General features: G+C 29.8%; 2 protein-coding genes across 4 annotated transcripts; both read right to left on the bottom strand.

Annotated features, from left to right (window-relative positions):
* Positions 1 to 6,734: 6,734 nt before the first annotated feature.
* LOC100246394 (uncharacterized) lies at positions 6,735 to 8,826 on the bottom strand. 3 transcript variants are annotated; one of them, XM_059737984.1, is made up of 5 exons: positions 8,719 to 8,826; positions 7,921 to 8,055; positions 7,692 to 7,799; positions 7,510 to 7,605; positions 6,735 to 7,301 (listed from the first exon to the last, which is right to left on the bottom strand). In XM_059737984.1, the coding sequence occupies exons 2-5, from the start codon at positions 7,979 to 7,981 to the stop codon at positions 7,045 to 7,047; spliced, it is 522 nt and encodes a 173-aa protein (XP_059593967.1). In that variant the 5' UTR covers positions 7,982 to 8,055; positions 8,719 to 8,826; the 3' UTR covers positions 6,735 to 7,044. The 3 variants fall into 3 exon arrangements, with proteins under 3 accessions (XP_059593967.1, XP_002272833.1, XP_010652411.1); XM_002272797.4 differs by having other exon boundaries at positions 8,585 to 8,730; XM_010654109.3 differs by lacking the exon at positions 8,719 to 8,826 and adding an exon at positions 8,181 to 8,578.
* Positions 8,827 to 11,390: 2,564 nt separating this feature from the next.
* LOC100232877 (dolichol-phosphate mannose synthase subunit 3) lies at positions 11,391 to 19,302 on the bottom strand. Its single transcript, XM_002272870.5, has 4 exons — positions 19,159 to 19,302; positions 16,568 to 16,700; positions 16,348 to 16,455; positions 11,391 to 11,743 (listed from the first exon to the last, which is right to left on the bottom strand). The coding sequence occupies exons 2-4, from the start codon at positions 16,667 to 16,669 to the stop codon at positions 11,684 to 11,686; spliced, it is 270 nt and encodes an 89-aa protein (XP_002272906.1). The 5' UTR covers positions 16,670 to 16,700; positions 19,159 to 19,302; the 3' UTR covers positions 11,391 to 11,683.
* Between the last annotated feature and the right edge of the window lie 675 nt (positions 19,303 to 19,977).

Below are 19,977 nucleotides of genomic sequence, written 5' to 3'. Positions count from 1 at the left end.
CCAGTTTTTTTTTTTTTTCCTCATTTTTTTTTCTTCCCCCCACAAGTCTTCACCTGCTCCCTGCTCCTTGCTCATCCAATATGTCACCATCTCAACCACCACATCCATGCATGCTCGGCTCCTCCGGAAACCAACCCCCACTTTCGAATGAAAAACACAGCTCTTCCCCGGGTGTTAGAAAAAACATTAGTTCAAGAGGGGTCTACAAATATTATTACCATGTTCATGTTTTTATCATGTATGTATTATTCTTATGTTTGTGTTACCCTTAACCTTATATAAAAGTATTTTAGCTAACGAAATCGAATAGAATAATTAACTCATTTTTTTAAAAAAGAAAGTAGTTTTTAATAGGGATAAGTGTATTTTCAATGGGAGATTGTGAGAGAAGTATTTTTTTGTGAGGTATAAGTGTGCTTTGAAAGTAGAATTTTTTGTTTTTAAAATAAAAAAAATAAAAGCAACTTCAATAATTTTTTGAAAATGTTTGGCATAATAAGTGATAGACCCTTGTGCATTTTGGTATGGACAAAAAAACATGCAATAGTATCACTATGTGACAAGCTTCAAGGACACAATGATTCTTACAAATGCTAGACCAATTCAATTGATAGCAAACTATTAGAAATCTACCAAAAAGAAATCCATGACCTGCTTGAAAAGAAAGGGAAAAATTCTCCCCTGGATTGCCCAACTTTCTATATTTAGAAGGTTGAAAGTTTGGGCAAAGGTGTTTCAAGATTGGGGATAAACCATAAACATTTCAATGGATGCCCCATTGAACAAGACAGAGCACCATAATTTTCTACAAATGTCATATCAAGTCAAGATGCTATCAAGCCTAGGTTTGGATATCAAACAACATTCAAAATGCCAATGAATGGAATCTAATGCCATTTAGATGGGAAAAAAAATCCAAAAAAACAAAAAATGTCTTATCAAAATTCCAAAATATTATGAATAATATATTTAATCTATAATCAGTTATATTAGAGCCTATTTAGTAGTGTGATTTAAAAACAATTTTTTATTTTTAAAAATAAAAAATTATTTTTAAATTTTTTTTAACACCGCTTGGTCGTTGTTCTCTAAAAACGGTTTTTAAAAATAAAGTGAATAGACAATAGTTTTTAAAGAATAAGTAAAAATTACTTTCACTCATTTTTAAAAACAAAAAGGAAAACATATAAATTTAACATGATATCATTTCATTTCTTTTTCCATGATTTAATATTGGTACTAAAAACCTTCAAATATGATATTCCTTCAAATTACACATGTTCTTCTAAATCTCTTTTAACTTCTCTAAAAAATTTTATTAAATAAATAAATTTCAAATCAAACTGTATTTTATATGTAAAATTTATTAATTTTTAAAAAAGAAACTCAAAAATTAATTTAATTAGTACTTAAAAGGCATGAAACTCAATAACATTAGAAAGTCATAGACCATAATTTATTTTAAACATTTGTGTTAGTTTTTCTCTTTAATATTTTTACAAATATTTTAATTAGGAAAATAAACTCCAAATTAAGCAAAACTTAATACGTTTGATTCATTAATGATTCAAGTAATTTTTAAAAATAACTTAAAACTCAAATAATGATTCAATCAATATTAAAAATTTATTGATAAAAAATAACTATATTGTTTCTCTTATTTATTTTCTATTTTTTTTTTCATTAGGCAAATAAGCTTTAAATTAAACAAAACTTAATGTGTTGGATTCATTAACAAGTTTAGTAATTTTTAAAAATAATTTGAAACTTAAATAATAAACTCATTAATATCATAAATTTATGGATAAAAATTTATTCACAATGGCTTTATTATTATTTTTTAATATAATTATATTTTCATAAATTTTCTTACTATAAAAATGAATTTCAAATCAAGTGACAATTTTTCTTAAATAAATTAATGGGTCTAATAATTTTTAAAAATGATTTGGAATTGAAAAAATACATCTAATTATTAAAAAAAAAATAATAATAGACCAAAATTGATATATTATCAATCATAAACTTATTATTTCTCCTATACATACTATTATATATATTTTTTAATTTAAGTAAATAAATTATAAATTAAGTAAGACATAATTAATAATTTAAAATTTTAAAATTTTTTAGAATAATTTTGAATTCAAAAAATCAATCTAATTAATCACATATTTAAACATTCTAAAATATTATGTTCGTAATTTAGTACTAAATGTATACACGAAATGAAAAACTTGACTCATTTACATATTAAAATGTTAAATTTTATTCATTATTCATTATTCATTTTAAATAAAGTATTGTTAAAAATATTATTTTAAATTATTATTATTCATTTTTAAAGAAAAAAATTTACAATATCCTTATGTTTCTAACATATACTAAAATAACATATTTTTTTTATAAAAAAATATAATTTATGATTTTATTATAATATTATTAAACATGTTTTAATAAAAAAAAATTTTATTTTTTAATTATAAAACTATTTTCATTTTTAATAAGACTTGAATTAGATTTAATTTATATTATATAAATTGAATTTGCAATGTTTTTACAAAATCAAAACAAAAAGTTTATTTTTAAAAATAATTTATTCAAACAAGTTCTTTGTTTTATCAAAATAAGTAGTTTACTCATAGCTTGTATGTTTGATTTAGGTTTTGGCTCTTAAAAGATGTATTAAATTTATTTAAGTGTTAGTTCAATGTTTGAGGACTAATCTAAAACATCTTGCTACACTCCTTAAATGTGTCCTTAGATAAGTTTAAAACTCTTAATAAGCAAGTGAATAATAAACAATTATTTCTCTAGTTCTTCCCCCTCTAAGTATTAGTTTGTACTTGAAGACTAATTTACAGATCCCCTTTATAATCCCCCACCAAAAATCAGCCTCATCCACTAACATATATGCACCAAAGGTACCTTATATTCCTCCATGATATGTAACCCTCCTAATATCATCTTATTTTAGCAAATTCATAACCACCTTTGCATTGGGAGCCTCATTAAACGGTTAGAGTTGCTTTTCCTTGAACTTCTTTATTGATTTCATCTTATTCATAGTTGTCTTTGTTGAGTGAGGTTTCTTTGGGTATCACTTGAATCATCTTGTGGCTAGGAACATCTTAATCTACTGAGACCTTGATCCCTAAGAAATTGGGTCATTTCTCTAATTCTCGTCTCACTTCTCTAACTTTCTCTTATGCAAATCCATCTCATTTGATATCTTTGTAACCCTTGACCTTCCCCTTCGTGTTCTTTCTAACAATTTTCCATTATCAACCAAAGCCTAAACTAGTTAACCCTCGAGGGCAAGCAAAATTGATTCAAGTACAACAATTTAGTAGTTACAACATCACAACCAAATCCAAGCAATAGCATAGCATACACTCATATATCATAACATTACTATCAATCTCAACCAAATCCATGTTATTAAACATGTTATTAAATTCATGTTGAAGGGTGAATAAATACACAAGCACCCATACTAACATTAAGGTATTATCACAACCTTTGGCTCTTATGCTACTATTTAATTTGTCATCACCTAGATCTAGGTGATTCAAAACTCGATCTGTGAGCTTAAATCAAATATTTGACCCTAAGAGTCACATTAATCTAGACCGACAGTCAACTAGTCAATTTATATATTTTTATACAATCAAAAATTTAATTTTAGATATCATTTATCAATTTAAAGTTCAACTAAGTGGAGTCCCAAACAATCTAATTCCCAATCCAACATTTAGCTAAGACAAACAAAAATAAAAGTATTTACAATCAATCCTAATACAAAATGTTCCCCAAAGGCTCTCCAAGAACTAATATAAGCTTTAAATACATATAGATCATATTTGGTGCATGTGAATGGGAGAATGAGAATTGATATTTTGTTTTTATTCTTATTTCTCTTGAATGAGAATGAATTTCGTGATTCTAATTTTTATATTTTAATGCACCAAGGAATGTAATATTAGAATAATTATTTGTTTTCATTTTAATGTTGGCTAACACATGGAATAAACATGAAAAAATAAATAAATAAATTGACAATAATATTCGTACACATAATTTAAAATAATTTTTTATATAAAAACCTCTCAAATTGCACAATTTAAATAATTTTTATTTTCATTAAAAAAAACATCTTTGAGAGTTTTTTTAATTAAATAATAAAATTCGGTTTGACAATGTGACTTAAAAACTAATGTTCTATTTTTAAAAACAAAAAGTTTTTTTTAAATATTTATAGTACTAATTTTAATGAACAAGTAGAAATTATTCTAAAAGGAAGGGAAAATATAAAGAAATAATAAAAAATTTAAGGATAATTATTTGAGACATAGTTAATATTTAAAATTCTTTAATGAATCTTTTAATTTGTAAGAATAATTTGAAATTAGAAAAATTGATTAATTAATTACGGATTAAAAAAAATTAGAATATTTTGTCTGTAATTGTTTGCCTCATTTGTACCTTAAAAAAATATACTTTATTTATTTTTATTCATTTAAAATAAAATATTATTAGCAATTATTAATTTTAAATCATCATTATTTATTTTTAACAAAATACATCAATTATGTCTTTGTGAGGATGTTAATATCCATAATTTTATAATATATATATAATTTGTTATTTTATTATAACATTAGTATTCATATTTTATTAAAAATACTTAATTTTAATTTATTTATAATTAAAAAAATTATTTTTATTTTTAATAAAACTTAAACTAAATGTGGTTTATATTATTTAAATTGAATTTATAATTTTTTATAAAATAAAAATAAAAATAAAGTTTTTTAAAAATAACTTATCAAACAAGTTTTTGATTTTTTATTTACTGGAAAGTGTTTTAAAAAACAATGTACATCAAATGAATCAAAATGCCTTACATTAGAGATGAATTTATCTCACTTATAAATGAGATTCCATTTCCATTGAAATTATATTTTATTTCATTTTCATCATCACTTGAGTTATCAAAAAATAAGAATAGACGAGACAATGAACGAGACGATCATTCCCGCTTTTCATTCTTACATACTAAACAAGGTCATATTGATTTAATAATACAATTTAAATTACACAACTATTTTTAATTAGGCTAATGCATGCACAAGATTAAACAAATTAAGAATAAATCATCAAACAACCCCTAGAGGACATAAAGCTCTATCCAACCCACTCTACTTTCCAATTGTTTCTTACAATTTATATTTGCATCTAAAAATTAAAGGGAAAGGTGAACAACTATGGAGCAAGTTTGGGATCGGTCACCCTCATCCCACTTCATCCTATTATACAAATTATTTATTCTCATTATCCCAATAAAAAATTTAAAAATGGTGGACTAGGTATGAAAATTTCTTATATACGCCCTACCCTACCACATTTAATTTTTTTGTATTACATTAAAAATCAATATATTTTATAAATAAATAAATATTATAAATTTTTATCACTTATTTGTTGAAAAGTAAATTTTTTATTACCTTATATTTTAAAAATAAAAAATAGATTAAATTATTTTAAATTTAATTACATATCTAATTGAGGCGGGTAGAACAAGACAAGAATACCTCCGAGTTTAAAAAAACATCTCAAACTCACCCCTAAACTATTTATTTTAATTCCAAACTTATCTCATTAAGGCTAAGTACCTGAAAAAATCTCACCTTATCGTGATCCCCAATTGCTCAATAACGTGTCCTCCATCCATAGGATTAAACAATAAATAATTATATATATAAACAAACAAAAATAAAATAATCCTCATTATGAATAAATATTGCAATAACATTGTTATTATTATTATTTATTATTTATTTTAAAATTTTATTTATTTTTTAATCAAAATCACTATACTTGCCACTCACCCTTATACCTATTAATATTCTTAAAGTGTGTTTAACAATGATTGTAGGAAGTATTTATAACATCTTTAATATTTGAAAGATAAAAAATTTCAAGTATTAGAAAGACATCATTAATCCAATACAAAAGAAATGACATAATTTATAAATAAATTCTTTAATTGCTTATTCAAGGCTTGGTACTTTTTCTATACTTAATCTACAATTCCCATCATTTATGTACTTCCTTCGACGTTACCCGACAAAATCAAATCCTCATAATTTAATCTCCATGCATATATCATAATCCTCACTTTAATTCAACGATTTTACCATCTTTTTCAAACCCAAGTTACACCATATTGTTGTTTACTAAATTCCTTCCACAATATTATTCTATCACATGCCCAATCAATATTTTCAATATTAATTTCATAATTGTAGTCATCATAGGAATACAAAATTGTCCCAATTTTCACTATTTATAACACAAATCTCAATTTAACCATGTTGGTGCACGACCAACAATACTCATATTCGATTAGCCTTCTTTGAGTAAACAACAAACGCACCTACACCAAGGAGTGTCTCAATGGTTTTGTCAAGCTTCTAACTGCATGAAAAAAAAGGACCATGCTAGACGAACGCAAGTATCCCACAAATCATAATTAAATCTCAAATCTTAATTTTGCACAGTTAAATCCCTTACCTTCAATTTCTAATACATCAATTGAATTTAATTCATCATAAATAGCCACACAAAACTACAAGTTGTCCATATATAATCCCAAATTTAATGTCCTTTTAATCCAAATTATTTGACTGAAAAATTTAGCAAATCACTCAATTCAAAATTGGCATGCATGCTTTGACCATGATGAAAATTCTATCATCGTATGTATTATTGGGATACTACAATCAACCTCTACAATGCTTGGCTTCACCATTAACATTGAGAATAAAGTCACAAAAATTAAGGTTAAGTGCTATATAGAAAGTCCTTTGAGGTGTTTACAACAAAAGAAGAATGGCAATATAATTTCATTGACATGAATTTTTCTACAACCCCCCACAACATGACACACATTCACAAGAAAATCAACCTGTTAGGCCTTTTCAAATAATAAAGCCACTGAATCAGCATATGAAGAGCAATCCAAAGGAAGTTTCATCTGCTTCAGACTCTAATGGAGCTTTCTACTTTTCTAGGACATGGTTTCTGTCCCAGATGTGGTGGCTCACTAGAGTTTCTTTGCTTGAGTCTGCTATTAGTATTTGGAGCCTCCCTTTTTCTCATGCTTGGAGGACTTCCTGCTTTGCCATGGATTGGAATCTCCTTAATTTGGACATGGCGGTTCTGTTTCAAACTCTGTTCTTTTGGAATTGAACGATTGCTGATCAGCTTGTTCTGATTTCCAATCATCCCATCGTTGTCTGAAAGCATGGATGAATATTAAGTCTTAGCAGCTTCAGTATTTTATGTTGCTGGTAAGCAAAAGGAAGTGCTAGCAATAGCATTCACAAAAGACTCTGTTTGGTAAGTGTTTTTTAAAAACAGTTTTAGAAAACAGATTTTGAAAATTGATCTACGATGTTTTGTAAAAGAAATAGTGTCTTTATGAATTTGAAATGTTCTGATTACCAGGACTAGATAAAACAGCTCGAGGGCGTGGCACTGAACAAGCTCTGCCACTCTGTTTCTCATCCTCTCCAGTATGCTTGTCATTCTTCCCTATCCCTGAAAATGGAGGTGTTTGGCAAACTTCTCTATACAAATATTGATGAGGGCAGTATCAAGAATCATTTCAAGAGTGCAGATTAAACCTTTGGATGACACAGGAATTGGTGGGGACCTCACAGCTGCTAAGTTTTTGACACAGCTCTTTGGGATTTTGGCAGCTGATGGTGGGCCATTACTTCTCTTCTCCTTCACTGCAGATAACATATGGAGCCACTGACTTAAAAGGGTCCACAAAATATCAATGTAGAATTGAAAATGAAATAGATTCAAGCTAAGACTGGCAATAGGTCTGAGTAATGGGGGAAAATGTACCATGGGGATGGGAATTATGTGAAGAAAGTGACTCAAGAACCTCCAACAGCACCATGGGCATGGAGGGACTTTCATTTTGCAGAGAGATATGGCTATCTTGTTCTTGTTCCCTAACCTTCTTCGCCCTTGGGTACACTGCAAAATTTCAAAACAACTATTACCCACATTGGAAAACCACAAATTTCAAAGAAAATTTGAGAAAGAGGAGAACATTTGAATCAAATAAACAGCATCATCTAAGAAGAAAGCACCAATGAAACCTATATGTAAAAGTTGAAAATCAACCCACTTCTCTCTCTCTCTCTCTCTCTCTCTCTCTTCTCTTGCATCAAAATCCAAAACCAGCATAGACCCAGATGCCGGACTCAAAAATATGAAAAACCCATTTGAAAAATCTTCTGCTTTTTGCTGCTCAGAATCCAAATACAGCTACTGCACACATAAGAAAATAACCCTTTCCTTCAAAAAATTAGGGAAAGAGTAAAAACTGAAGAACCAGACAAAAACCCATATGAAAAATCTTCTGCCTTTTTGTTCCTTACAATCCAAATACAACTACTGTCCACATAAGAAAATCACCCTTTTCTTGTAAAAACCATGGAAAGACTAAAAACTGAAGAACCAGAAACAGGGCCAAACAAGAAACCCATCTGGAGAAACTCACTTTTGTGGTTTTGTTTCAAATTCAAAATTGCTTTGATCTATGGAGGAGCTGGTGAAGTCAATGAAGACCTGACTATATGTAGGGGTGGAGAGAGAGAGAAAGAGAGAGAGAGAGAGAGAAAGAGAGGCAGTTACAAGAGAGTAAAAAGGAAGTAACATCCGTTGATGGAAATCAAAAGAATGCCAATTCCTTGACTTGAACACCAAGAAGAAGTGATTCTTGAGGTGGCACATGGCACAGAGTATTGCTTTCTAAATCAGAAATATTCATTTCTTATCGGATGGAATCACTCCAGGAATCTTTCGGAAAACACGTTGCCTTTTACTATTTTTACGAGATTTTTTATTTGTTTTTGAAAAATGCTTTCTATTTTGATATTTATGAGTTGAAATTATTTTGAAAAATGCTTTCTATTTTGATATTAAAATTTTAAAAATTATTAAAATTTTTAAAAATTATTAAAAATATATTTATTTTTAATAAAAATATTTTTAAAACATAGTTTCAAAGTAATTACTCTTATTTTTACTTCTTTCTACTTTAAAAGTAGAAGTTCAAATCCTTCCTTGGTTTGAATTTTTTCATATTGAGTATATTATGAAAAACATTTTAAATTTTAGTGTTGGTTTGGATACATTTCTAATTTTTAAAATAAAATAAAATATTAATAATTATTAGATAAAATAAGAAAAAGTGGGTTTATAGAAAAAGGGACTCTAAATTTTATAAATTAATTTTATTTTCATTAATTTAAAATATATGTTCGATAAAATTAAATAAAATTATAAAAAAATAACTATTTTAAGTTAATAAAAATATATTACAAATAAATGTATTGTAAAGGGAGAGAGAGAAAGATAAGAAATATATATTTTTATAATAATAAAAATAATAATGGATAAAAAGTTAGAATTAGTTGTGTTTTATGTGTGAAATGCTTAGGATATTTGTGATTCTAAAACTTTTAGAAAGTTAATATAATAAAGATAATAAAATATTATAATAATAATAATAGAAAAAATATTATAATAAATAAAAGGAATAAGTTTTGGAGAAATTTAAGTTAAACAAATAAGTAAATAGAGAAGATTCTTAAAAATAAACTTTTGAACAAGAATCTTACAAAAATTAGAGATTTAGAAAACTAATTCATCAAATTGAGATTGAATAATAATAATTGTTTAATGTAATAAATAGATAAAATACACTTTTAACAACGGAAGATGAAAAATGAAAAAAAAACCTTCAATATTTTAAATCATATTAAATTCAATTGAAAAAACATCGTTATAAATGAATAAGAATAAAAATAATTGAATCTTAATTCCAAAACCTAGTTTGGATTTTCGAAGGAATATAAGTCCTTTCCAACAAACCAAACGGGACACAATTATGAAAAGGGATTTACTCGAAATATTGATTAATTTCAAAATGTAGCAAAAAAATAAACTTAAATTAAGAATTTTTGAGGTTGTCGTTAAGTTTAAGTTTATGTTTGATTTTCATAAAGTTTGAAGAAAAATATAAGAAAAGTAAAATAACGAGGAAAAATAGAAGAAAAATGAAAAATTGATTCAAAATCAATATTTTTATATGCTATTTCAAACTTATTTCATTTATTTTTTCTTTTATGTAAAAATTAAATAATCTATAAATGTATAAAATTTTCATTAAATTTAATTATATTTGATTTTCTTTTTTTTATTTTATAATAAAATCAAATATGAGAAAATCATTTTTCTTAATATTTTTTTTAAATCACGATTTATTTTTCCTTTCCTTAGTGATTTCCAGTCACCAAATATAGCCTAAAAGTTCGATCAATTTCATTTGTTGGCATGATGGAGCCCAGGGCACTTGAGATATTACTTTAAATTGAAGCTAGTGTAAGCTTTACAAACAAAATCCAGTGTAGCACTCCTATTGAACTGGAATCCGGGTCCAAATCCTGGCATTGGAAAACATTTTTCATTTCTTTTCCTTTTTCCTTTTTTATTTTTTTTAATTAATTAATAAATCCTTCCTGGTTATAGAAATATACCTCACCTCCAAGAACACCTGGGTGCTTAAATAAATTAAGAATTGATTTATTAACTAAAAAAATATTAAATAATCAAACAAATTTTCAGGTGTATTAAATATAAAATTATATTTATATATAACCATGTTATTGATTTAAAGACTATACTAAAGTTTGAAATTTATTTGGATCAAGTTTATAAATATGTGAAAGCAAATTTATAGATCACTATATTTTCATATCGAATTATCTTTCCTCCTAATTAAAAAAAATAGAAAAAAAAAACAAGCATTAAAATAAATGGAATTAAAAATTTTATTTAGGCAGACAAATTAATAAATTATCACTATTAAAAAATCTTTTTTTTAAAAAAAATACAAAGTTAATGATAGGAATAAAATCATACAATTTTTTTTCATGAGATCAAATAAACTGAAGTGAAAGTGCAGCTCCTTGCTGAAACTATGTGCAGAATTCATGAGATCAAAATAACTGCTTTGAAGAAGATCTACCTGCAAGTTCCTGCTTCTTACAGACGAGGTTGGAGCCCATAAATTCAAAAATAAAAGATTAAAAAAGAAAAGGGAAAAAAAGGTATAACTTTCTCCTCAATTGGAATGCTTTCCTTTCCTTCTCCCTCCAAGAAGGAACCTGATAGCACAACACCATCATTATTGAGTGAAGTCCATTTCACCACGTACAAATTCATTTTCATTCCCTCTATGCTAATGATCTACCTTGATCAAATGCACCCACCCAAGGGTTTTTAATTGATATTAAGATGGGTTTGCTTCAAAACTCCCAGCACCTGCATTTCTAACCTTGACAGTTGACAATTACCAATTCTCTTCTGGTGTTCATGATAAAATATACAGCCTAGTACTTGTATGTTAGCATATAATTGAGAGCCACTAATTAACTCACTTAAATGGATTATTTTTCAGGATCTTGCTAAGATGAAAACACTCAAACAGCTGTGATTCTGGTGCACACTTCCACTGGAAGATCGAGCAGAGTACAAGTTTCAACTTGACTTATTTCCCTTGTTTTCATCCAGAAACAGTACTCAGACCATCGTGTTAACCTGAACCCACATCCACCCCTTTTCGCTGTAGAAATTCCTTGGCCTCAATAATGTCCTACAAAATGAGTGCCAAATTTAATTATAAAGGAACGAGAGGAAGATATTATGACAAATAAATCTTGATTAAAGAAATGACCCCAAAAAACTCAAAACTACTTTAGGCACACATTTTGGCCAACAGGCAGCATACAGGGATGTGAGCATAAAATATTGAATAAGTACCCCCATAGGGATGGCTATGTCATCATAAAAGGAAGAAAAGAGAAAGGAGAAATCTTGACTCAACCAAGGGTGCTTGGGTAACTTTTGCAAATTTTGATTATTTGTACATATGTCAACCCATAATATGTATGATGTATCATATATCTTTTTTATATTTCCCCTTCATCACATTGTATCATATTGCATATCATAAGTTATAGTAAACACACGCACACATCATGCATTTATATTTTTGATATATCAAAATTTACACACACAAACATATACATAAAACAAAGAGATGCTTCAAAAAAGAGAGAAATATGTCAGTAAACAATCAAAGTATCAATCATCATTCATTTATATTTTTTATATCAACATTTTCAAGTTCTAACTTTCATAGAAGCAAACAAATTCTACACCAAAACAAAAAAACTAATTGCATACACAACTATAACTATGTACACGTATGACCATGGATTGTGGGCATAAAAACAACAAAAGCCGTGTACTTCATGAATCATCTCCACTAATCAAGGTATATCAATGTCATCCTAATAATCTCCCAGGACACCATCATTGTCATGTTCTTCAACATCATCATCTACTTCAACATCATCATCTACTTCAACTTTAACAATCCTTTCCTTTCCTTCGTCTTTATAAGTTCCTTGGTACTAAAAAGAATGATTCAACTTAATAAATTTTTATATATTGTTTGTATGTGATACTTAAAGTGGATGGTAAAATATACCTCATTTTCTTTGTCCGCTACAACCTTCATAAGAGTCGGACTATAATCATTCTTGGACATTTATCCATGAATTATCTTGAAGTAGCGATGAGTTTTCTTGTTCCATAAGACTATAATCCATTCGTTATCGAATTCCATATATGACAGACAAATTGAACCATATGTCTCCCAATTAATCTAAGAGGCAAATTGAATCATGTGTCTCTATTTTCTTGTCTCTTAAATTGCCTTAGTTCTACACTAATATTATAGTTCAAAAACTAATGCATTCACTATTTGTTGCTCTAAATGGTTTCTTTTCTTAGAATGCATATGATCAAGACTACTCTAATTTCTTTCACATTCCATGGTAGTACAAATAAAGCTTAGCATTCATATGCCTAATGTTTGAAGTTCCTTGTACTTCCATAACTTTCCCACCATCATGCTACATAACACAACAAAATAATATGAAATTATAAGTTTATAAACAAAGCACAAGGAATCCATGAATCATAAATCTTTAGTTTGTAAGATATACCAGTTTATTTCTCATCCCTTGTGAGAATCATACTCATATCATACATGCCCTCAACTTTATGAAACTTCTCCATTTGAGCATTTAACTTAAGTCTCCTTTTATTAGTTGGGAACATCTTTTCAATCATTTTCCATAATCCCAATTTGACTTCAATATTGGGTTTGAAATTTGGATCCTAATAAAACCTAAAGAGTAAAACAAATTAAATCAAGTTTGAATGTTAAAGTTCAAACTTCAAAGAACTAAAGGAAAACCAAGGCAAGAGAAGCAATAAAGTTCAACAAAACATCTTTTTATACTTAATTGGGATTAAGATAATATGTCGTTGCATGAAGGAGCCTATAGTAACAATAATATCCCAAATTAGTTCATATCTACTTTTTACAAAATCAAAATCCTATTCATTTTTTTTTTCCAATTTTCTCTATATTTTACTTCTTTACAAAATTGATTTCCTTTTTTTTTTTTTCCAATTCTTTCCATTTGCTCTATATTTTACGTCATCAATGTATCTCATTGCCAACTTTGCAACCTCATCTAGAAGCCTTAAAAGATCTACTTGCAGGATTACAAATCTTAAGCAAAACCTACTTGCTTGCCAAAACTTTGTATCACCCACGGATTCTTGGATAGCATTGCATCATTCTTAATATGAGAACCCAATGCAACACATAGCTTTGAGCCTTCAAGTCCAATGTTTTGGCTTCAAAGTCATTCAAAGTGAGGCAAGCAGTTAAAAATCTTGTCATTCCAGATTGTGCCAATCTCAAATATTTTGGTATATTAAGCACTAGAGGATGACAATAAATATAGACAATAATTTTTTGTGCTTTCTCTATTGTATTCTCATGCATGGATAAGTCATTCTATGTCATTAAGCATCAAAGCTATGCAATGATCAGAAAAAAAGGACCAAACAAAATTTTAACACATAAGTGAAAGCACTATTGGTCACCACTAGGACAAAAGCTCCTCTCCAAGTTCTTCCAACACTGAATAAATAATTCAAACAAATGTTCAGCATCCTTTAAGATTGTGGAAGCATTCATGAATTTCGAGCAAAATGATAACTATTGGACTATTTAAGAAAAAATAATTAGTGATAAGTTGTCCTTTTCCATACAACCATCAGACATCAAAGTACATCTGCTTTATTTTGTACTTCATTCTATATTTATTTAGAGTTGCATCCACATTTTCAACTTCTTTTTCCAAATAAGTAACTTTAACTTCAAAATAAGGTCATTTCAATCTCTTCTCATTTTCAGTAATGTAATTGACAACCTTATGAAATGAAGGACCTTTAACTAAATTCAAAGGCAAACCATTCCAAAAATAAATCTACATCCATGCACACCAGATCATGATCTTTCACCATTTATTCAATGTAATTTGCTTTCCTTTTTTCCTTTCCTCTTCTGTTAACTCTTCTTTTCAGGATAGAGTTTTTTGCAAGCCACGCTACTTCTTTAAATCCTTTTTCATCATCTTCTTGATCACAATTACCATATTTTTGTTACAAGTCCAATTTTTTGCAAACATATCTTCAACTTTCAAATTTTTGTATAAAGGAAACATTTTATTAGTTTATTTATTTATAAGTAAATTTTTGTCCCCATTGGAATTTGAACCTAAAACCTCCCACAAGCTCTCCCCAACGTTTTAACACTTGAGCCAGACCTCAAGGGCTTTCATCTTTACAAGTTCAAGCTAAGTAATATTTCATGCCCTGTATGCCCACAACCACTCAACCCCACGTTGCCAACTGAAGCAGGCCTGCATCCATCTCCTTCAGGCAAAGCCTAGCCCAACCTAAAGATATCTTGGGATTTAAACCATCAGCCCCTTCTATTAAGCCTCTATACACCTGGGCCTCTTTAATTAAAGAGCCCCTCAAGACTTAGGCCTAAACCAAAAATTGTTAGCCCATACCCTAAAGCTCACTACCAACCCCACCATGGTCTCCTTTAAAGAAAGCCTAGCCCAAACAGTCCCTTCCACCAACAACTAGACTTCCCAAACCACCACCTTCCACTTACCCACCTACATGATCTTTTTCAAAGTTAACAACTGCATTGTCTCCTGGCCCCCTTTTTCTTATCCTGAGAAGATAACACGCCTCACCTGTCGACTGTGATAGAGACGACACCTTTCTCATGCTCTCGCCAGTGCATCTTTCGAAAACCAAGGTGGAACTTCCCACCACATCTGAATGGCATAGCAGGACAATCCCACCACCACTTACAGCAAGCCAGGAAACCTCTCTTGTCTGATTTCACCAGGACTTCTAGCCCATTGCAGATGTGAGAACCCTCCAATATCTTCATCTACAATAACAAACCCTTCAAAATAATCCCCAGGTTTTTTAAACACCTTTTGACTCCACAAATGAGAAGTAAATCCCACCAGTTTCACCCACACTTCCTTAGCATGCGCACCTTTCAAAAATACCCAACCTTTAGAGCCGACCTATCCAAATGTAGAACCTTGTCCCTATAACTCCTTAAGCCTCTTAAAAGCACCCTCTTTGCCTAAAAGCAATCCTCAAAATCAAACAACAGCAAGGCACCCCTAAGTGTAGAAATCCTCACTTCCCCTTTCAAAGACTAATATTGTGTCATCCATCTCCTCAATGAGTGCAACTTTGGGACCACATCTAAGCCTCCCCGCACCTCCCAACCAGATGTGATTTCAACTGGTTTATTGTTGTTATTGTTATTACTATTATTGTTATTATTATAACGATATCAAATAAACTTAATTCTTAAAAAGTAGGGAAAGAATGAAAACTTCTTTTTTAATTAACCATTACTGTTGTTATTGTTATTATTATTGCTACTACTATGATTACTAGTATTGTTATTGTGGTTATTGTTATTTAATTATTATTGTTGTTGTTGTTACTAACTTACCGTTTTTCATAATCCGGCAAGGAAAATAAAGCATAGGAATACTAACCACATGTAACGTGATGACAAACAAGGATTAACTTTTTGAGAAAAATGACAAGACCTTTAAACAGGGTGTTTAAGTAAAGTTGTATAAGGACAATGTATGAACAGAAAAAACTGAAGTGACAAATAAAAGTAGTTTACAAAGTGATGACATCTATGTATGAGAGCCCCTTTTCTGAAGATAACCAGTAGGATATTCCAATGTAAAGTGGACGTGAAAAGTAACATACCTGCTGCAACAACAGTGCTTCTTGAGGACAAGTTGGAAACTGCATAAGACCAACTCCAACCATTAACAGGCCATAGCATCCTAGGGTCACAACGGAATAGATAGGTAGCTGCAAGTGAAATGGCAGCAGGAATATAGGGCTTAATATAAATATAAGAGGGGGGGAATCAAGAACAAGAATAAATAACCACACAAAATAAGAACTAGAAACAGGAGCTCACCAACAAAGCATAGCTCTGTGGAATCATTGATGTCTGAAGGAGGCCGATCCAAAGGGCAGCAATGGCTACCAGCAGTGCCATAATTTTAAAAATATGCTTCATTGGATTCACAATGAGAAAATACTACCCAGTCCTGATAATATTTTAAACAGAATCAAATCAACACATGGCAATGAAAATCAGACAGCATCATCTTCCCTTCAATTTTTTATGCCTGTACTTGATGTGGATGAAAAGTGCAGCAGTCAATATGTCATGACAGAGTGGACAAACCAAACAATAAAGTCCCAATAACCCTTGTATTGTTGACAAGTTGCTGCATCAATAGTTGGTCCATGAATTGGGGGTAGGCAGTTAAGTCAGCATTATCCTGTGATTGAGAATGGCTGTCTTCACTGTGACCAGCCACATAGGTACTTGATAAATATATAGCTGGCACAAATAGAATATAGCAAGACACTCACTTGTCATATGTGAAGGACACCTAGCACCTGCTTATTCTGTTATGCTTTACTACCATTTTGTGGTTAGAAATCATCCATATGTCCTTAATGTAAACCAGCATCCATAGGAGTGTACAGGTATATAGCTGGATGAATAACTAAAGAGGGACACTAAGGGCTACATATGGAAGCACCTGGCAGCTATTTAAGGCAAATTACAACTTGTTATGTATAATAATACCACCTTAAGCTAGTTTATAAAAGATAGCAATTAATCCTCAGTATGGAGGACTGATCTCCTTTTTATGGATTTGTGGACTGTTGCATAATTTTTACATATGGTGACTGATGTAATGAGGGTTTTCCCACTGTAAAATAATCCTATAGTTTCATCTCTATTGGATATCTTACACAGTTACACATTAACTCATAGGATGTTCCCCCACTGTAAAATAATTACATTGTTGAATCTTTTGGGTAACGGATATGGATGGGGGCTTTTGAGTGATGATGGACTAAACCATATGAAATATTGTTAAAGAAAGGCCTCAATGGGGACCCTCTATATTGGCCTAAACCGTGAAAAGAGCCACCCACTACTGCACAGAGCAGCAAGTTTACCATGCCTTAACAATTAACAATGACAGATTAGAGAGCGCCTAATGGACAAGATGTTGTAATTTTGACCAGAAACTAAGGCAATTGGACCAACTTTTATCTATGAGGGTATGAGGTATTGGGCAGATATAAGATTGGTTTGTTCACCTAATTTTGAACAAGAACTGGAATACCTGCAGGATTGGTTGCAGAAGATTGACATGGGTTTCAATAGAAATCGACATTCTTAGACACACCCAACATTTTTTCATATATTGATGTTGCTAACTTACTGGAGATGTTGATCCTAAGACCTGCATACCTAACTGGGCCTCATTAAATTGAAAGAACATGACCAGTTTATTAAACCTTGGTTCATGTTGGGACTTGATTCCAGCAACAACTGGAAATGGAGGTAGTTGATCTTTAGCTATTGGTCCATCTAAACTCTGGGTTCAACTGAAACTAAGAAATGGGGATGAAAAGCTTCCATATATGTCCACAGTGTTGCACCACCCAATAAAATCTTCAAAAGTATTCTATTTTTGCTTGTGAGGCCTTAGTAGCCTTGTATACCCCCTGTATACTTTGTGGCTATTTTGCCTCTTTTTATTGAATTCTATGCTTACTTATCAAAAAAAAAAAAAAATCTTCAAAAGTATTCTGTGATTTTCATGGCAGAAGAATTGGATTCCATTCAACTGTGCTGGAATTTTCACCCAGCCCACAATGCAAGTAGCCATTGATTAGTTTATCTTTAATGCTCTATCTTCCTCCATCAAACTAAAATTCGATTGGGGGTTTCCAGGCAGTTTTGTTGAAAAGTTGGGGTTGAAAAAAGAACAAACTGAATGTAGACTTAAGCAGTCTTGCATTACAAGTTCATCAATCAGTCAATCTAAACTTTCAGCAATCTGCAAAACATTACCAAGTCTAGCCAACAGAGAGATCGTAATAACAATACCAATAAAACTAAATACACAAAACACCAAGACAATGGGTGAACAACTCAGCTGATAAGCATCGAGTTCACACAAGAATGCATCTGAAACAACAATTTACAAATTTGATTCACTGATCAAGCCCAGAATTGACCAAAAACAAAAAAAACAAAAAAAATCCCACAAAGCAAATAGCTTCTGAAATCAACTCAGGTGCTGAAAATCAAGCATTTTAACCAAATAAAATAACACAATACTTTCAATCAAACCAAGACATGCAATCTATTTCACAGATATAGCATCCAAAGAACCAAAAACCCATCTCACATCGTACCTAAAAATCAAAGGAACTTTCTTTCAAAGTCTCAAAAATCAGATTCATCTAACATTGCAAACAAAAATACACACAAAAAAAAAAAAAAAACAAACAATCAAATGAAAAAAATAAGAAGAAAACCCTAGAAAATAAAATAAAAAAATAAAAAAATAAAATAAAAATAAAATAAAATAAACCCTCAAAGCCAGACGAAATCTCCACGAAGAAGCCGAAAAAATGGGACAGAAATAATGAAAGAAGAGAAAAAAAAAACATGATAGAAAAAACCCGTACCTCAGAGACGGGTCACCTCTTTGTCTCGTCTCCACGTTCCGAATACTAGGAACCTCTTCTCTCTGTCGTCCACGGGTTCGCAGAGCACAAGAACCTTCTCTATCGTCGACGGTTCTCTTTTGTAATTTTCTTTGGTTTTTAAAAACAATAGGGAACACATGTGAATGTTGTTCTCTAAATGGTTTTTCCTTTTTTTTTTTTTTTTTTTTTAATCTTGTTTTTAAAAACAATTACCAAATATGTTAAAAAAATTAAAAAGTATTTTCTATTTTTTTAAACTGACAAATGTTTTTATTTTTATTGTTTTAAAAAATAATTATACAAATATGTAAAACAATTAAAAATAAAGTATTAGATATAAAAATTATTTTAAAATATATCTAAAAATATTAAAAATTTTAAGTTTTCGAACAAATTCTTATTTTACAAAACATTAAAAAATAGTTACAAAATAAGACCTTCATTCCTATCAAGAGGTGTCCAATGAACTATGCCAAGTCGGTCCAACCCAATTAAAAAATGTGTTGGGTTGGGTCAGCCTATGCAAACCAAATAGGTGGCTCGACATGACCCATAAGCCTATGGGCCAATCGTATCATGCCACGTCGTGCCAACCCTACCAATTGTGTCCTACCAATGGGTCGTGTTAGGAGCCTATGGCCCATGGCCCACTCACTTTGTTGAATTTTTTAAGTCATTTAGTCTTAATTTTTTTTATTAAATAATTTTTTTTGTTACTTTAAACATCTCTAATAATTATACTTTTTATTTTTTATATTTATATTTATGGAATTTGTAATTGTAAAATTTGTAGAAATC

This window comes from Vitis vinifera, chromosome 7 (genome assembly GCF_030704535.1).
Source record: "Vitis vinifera cultivar Pinot Noir 40024 chromosome 7, ASM3070453v1".
NCBI classification, from domain to species: Eukaryota; Viridiplantae; Streptophyta; class Magnoliopsida; order Vitales; family Vitaceae; genus Vitis; species Vitis vinifera.
The sequence above is the reverse complement of the archived record's forward strand: the minus strand, read 5'-3'. Positions and strand labels throughout refer to the sequence as shown.

Bases quoted from the DNA above. Each gene is read 5' to 3' on its own strand.
- LOC100246394 (XM_010654109.3), bottom strand. From the start codon at position 8,268: ATGCTGGTTTTGGATTTTGATGCAAGAGAAGAGAGAGAGAGAGAGAGA. The intron at 8,056-8,180 runs GTTTCATTGGTG...GAAATTTTGCAG, and splicing joins TTTTCAACTTTTACATATAG to TGTACCCAAGGGCGAAGAAG. The intron at 7,800-7,920 runs GTACATTTTCCC...TGTTATCTGCAG, and splicing joins ACATAATTCCCATCCCCATG to TGAAGGAGAAGAGAAGTAAT.
- LOC100232877 (XM_002272870.5), bottom strand. From the start codon at position 16,669: ATGAAGCATATTTTTAAAATTATGGCACTGCTGGTAGCCATTGCTGCC. The intron at 16,456-16,567 runs GTGAGCTCCTGT...TTTCACTTGCAG, and splicing joins CACAGAGCTATGCTTTGTTG to CTACCTATCTATTCCGTTGT. The intron at 11,744-16,347 runs GTATGTTACTTT...CTCATTTTGTAG, and splicing joins AAGCACTGTTGTTGCAGCAG to GACATTATTGAGGCCAAGGA.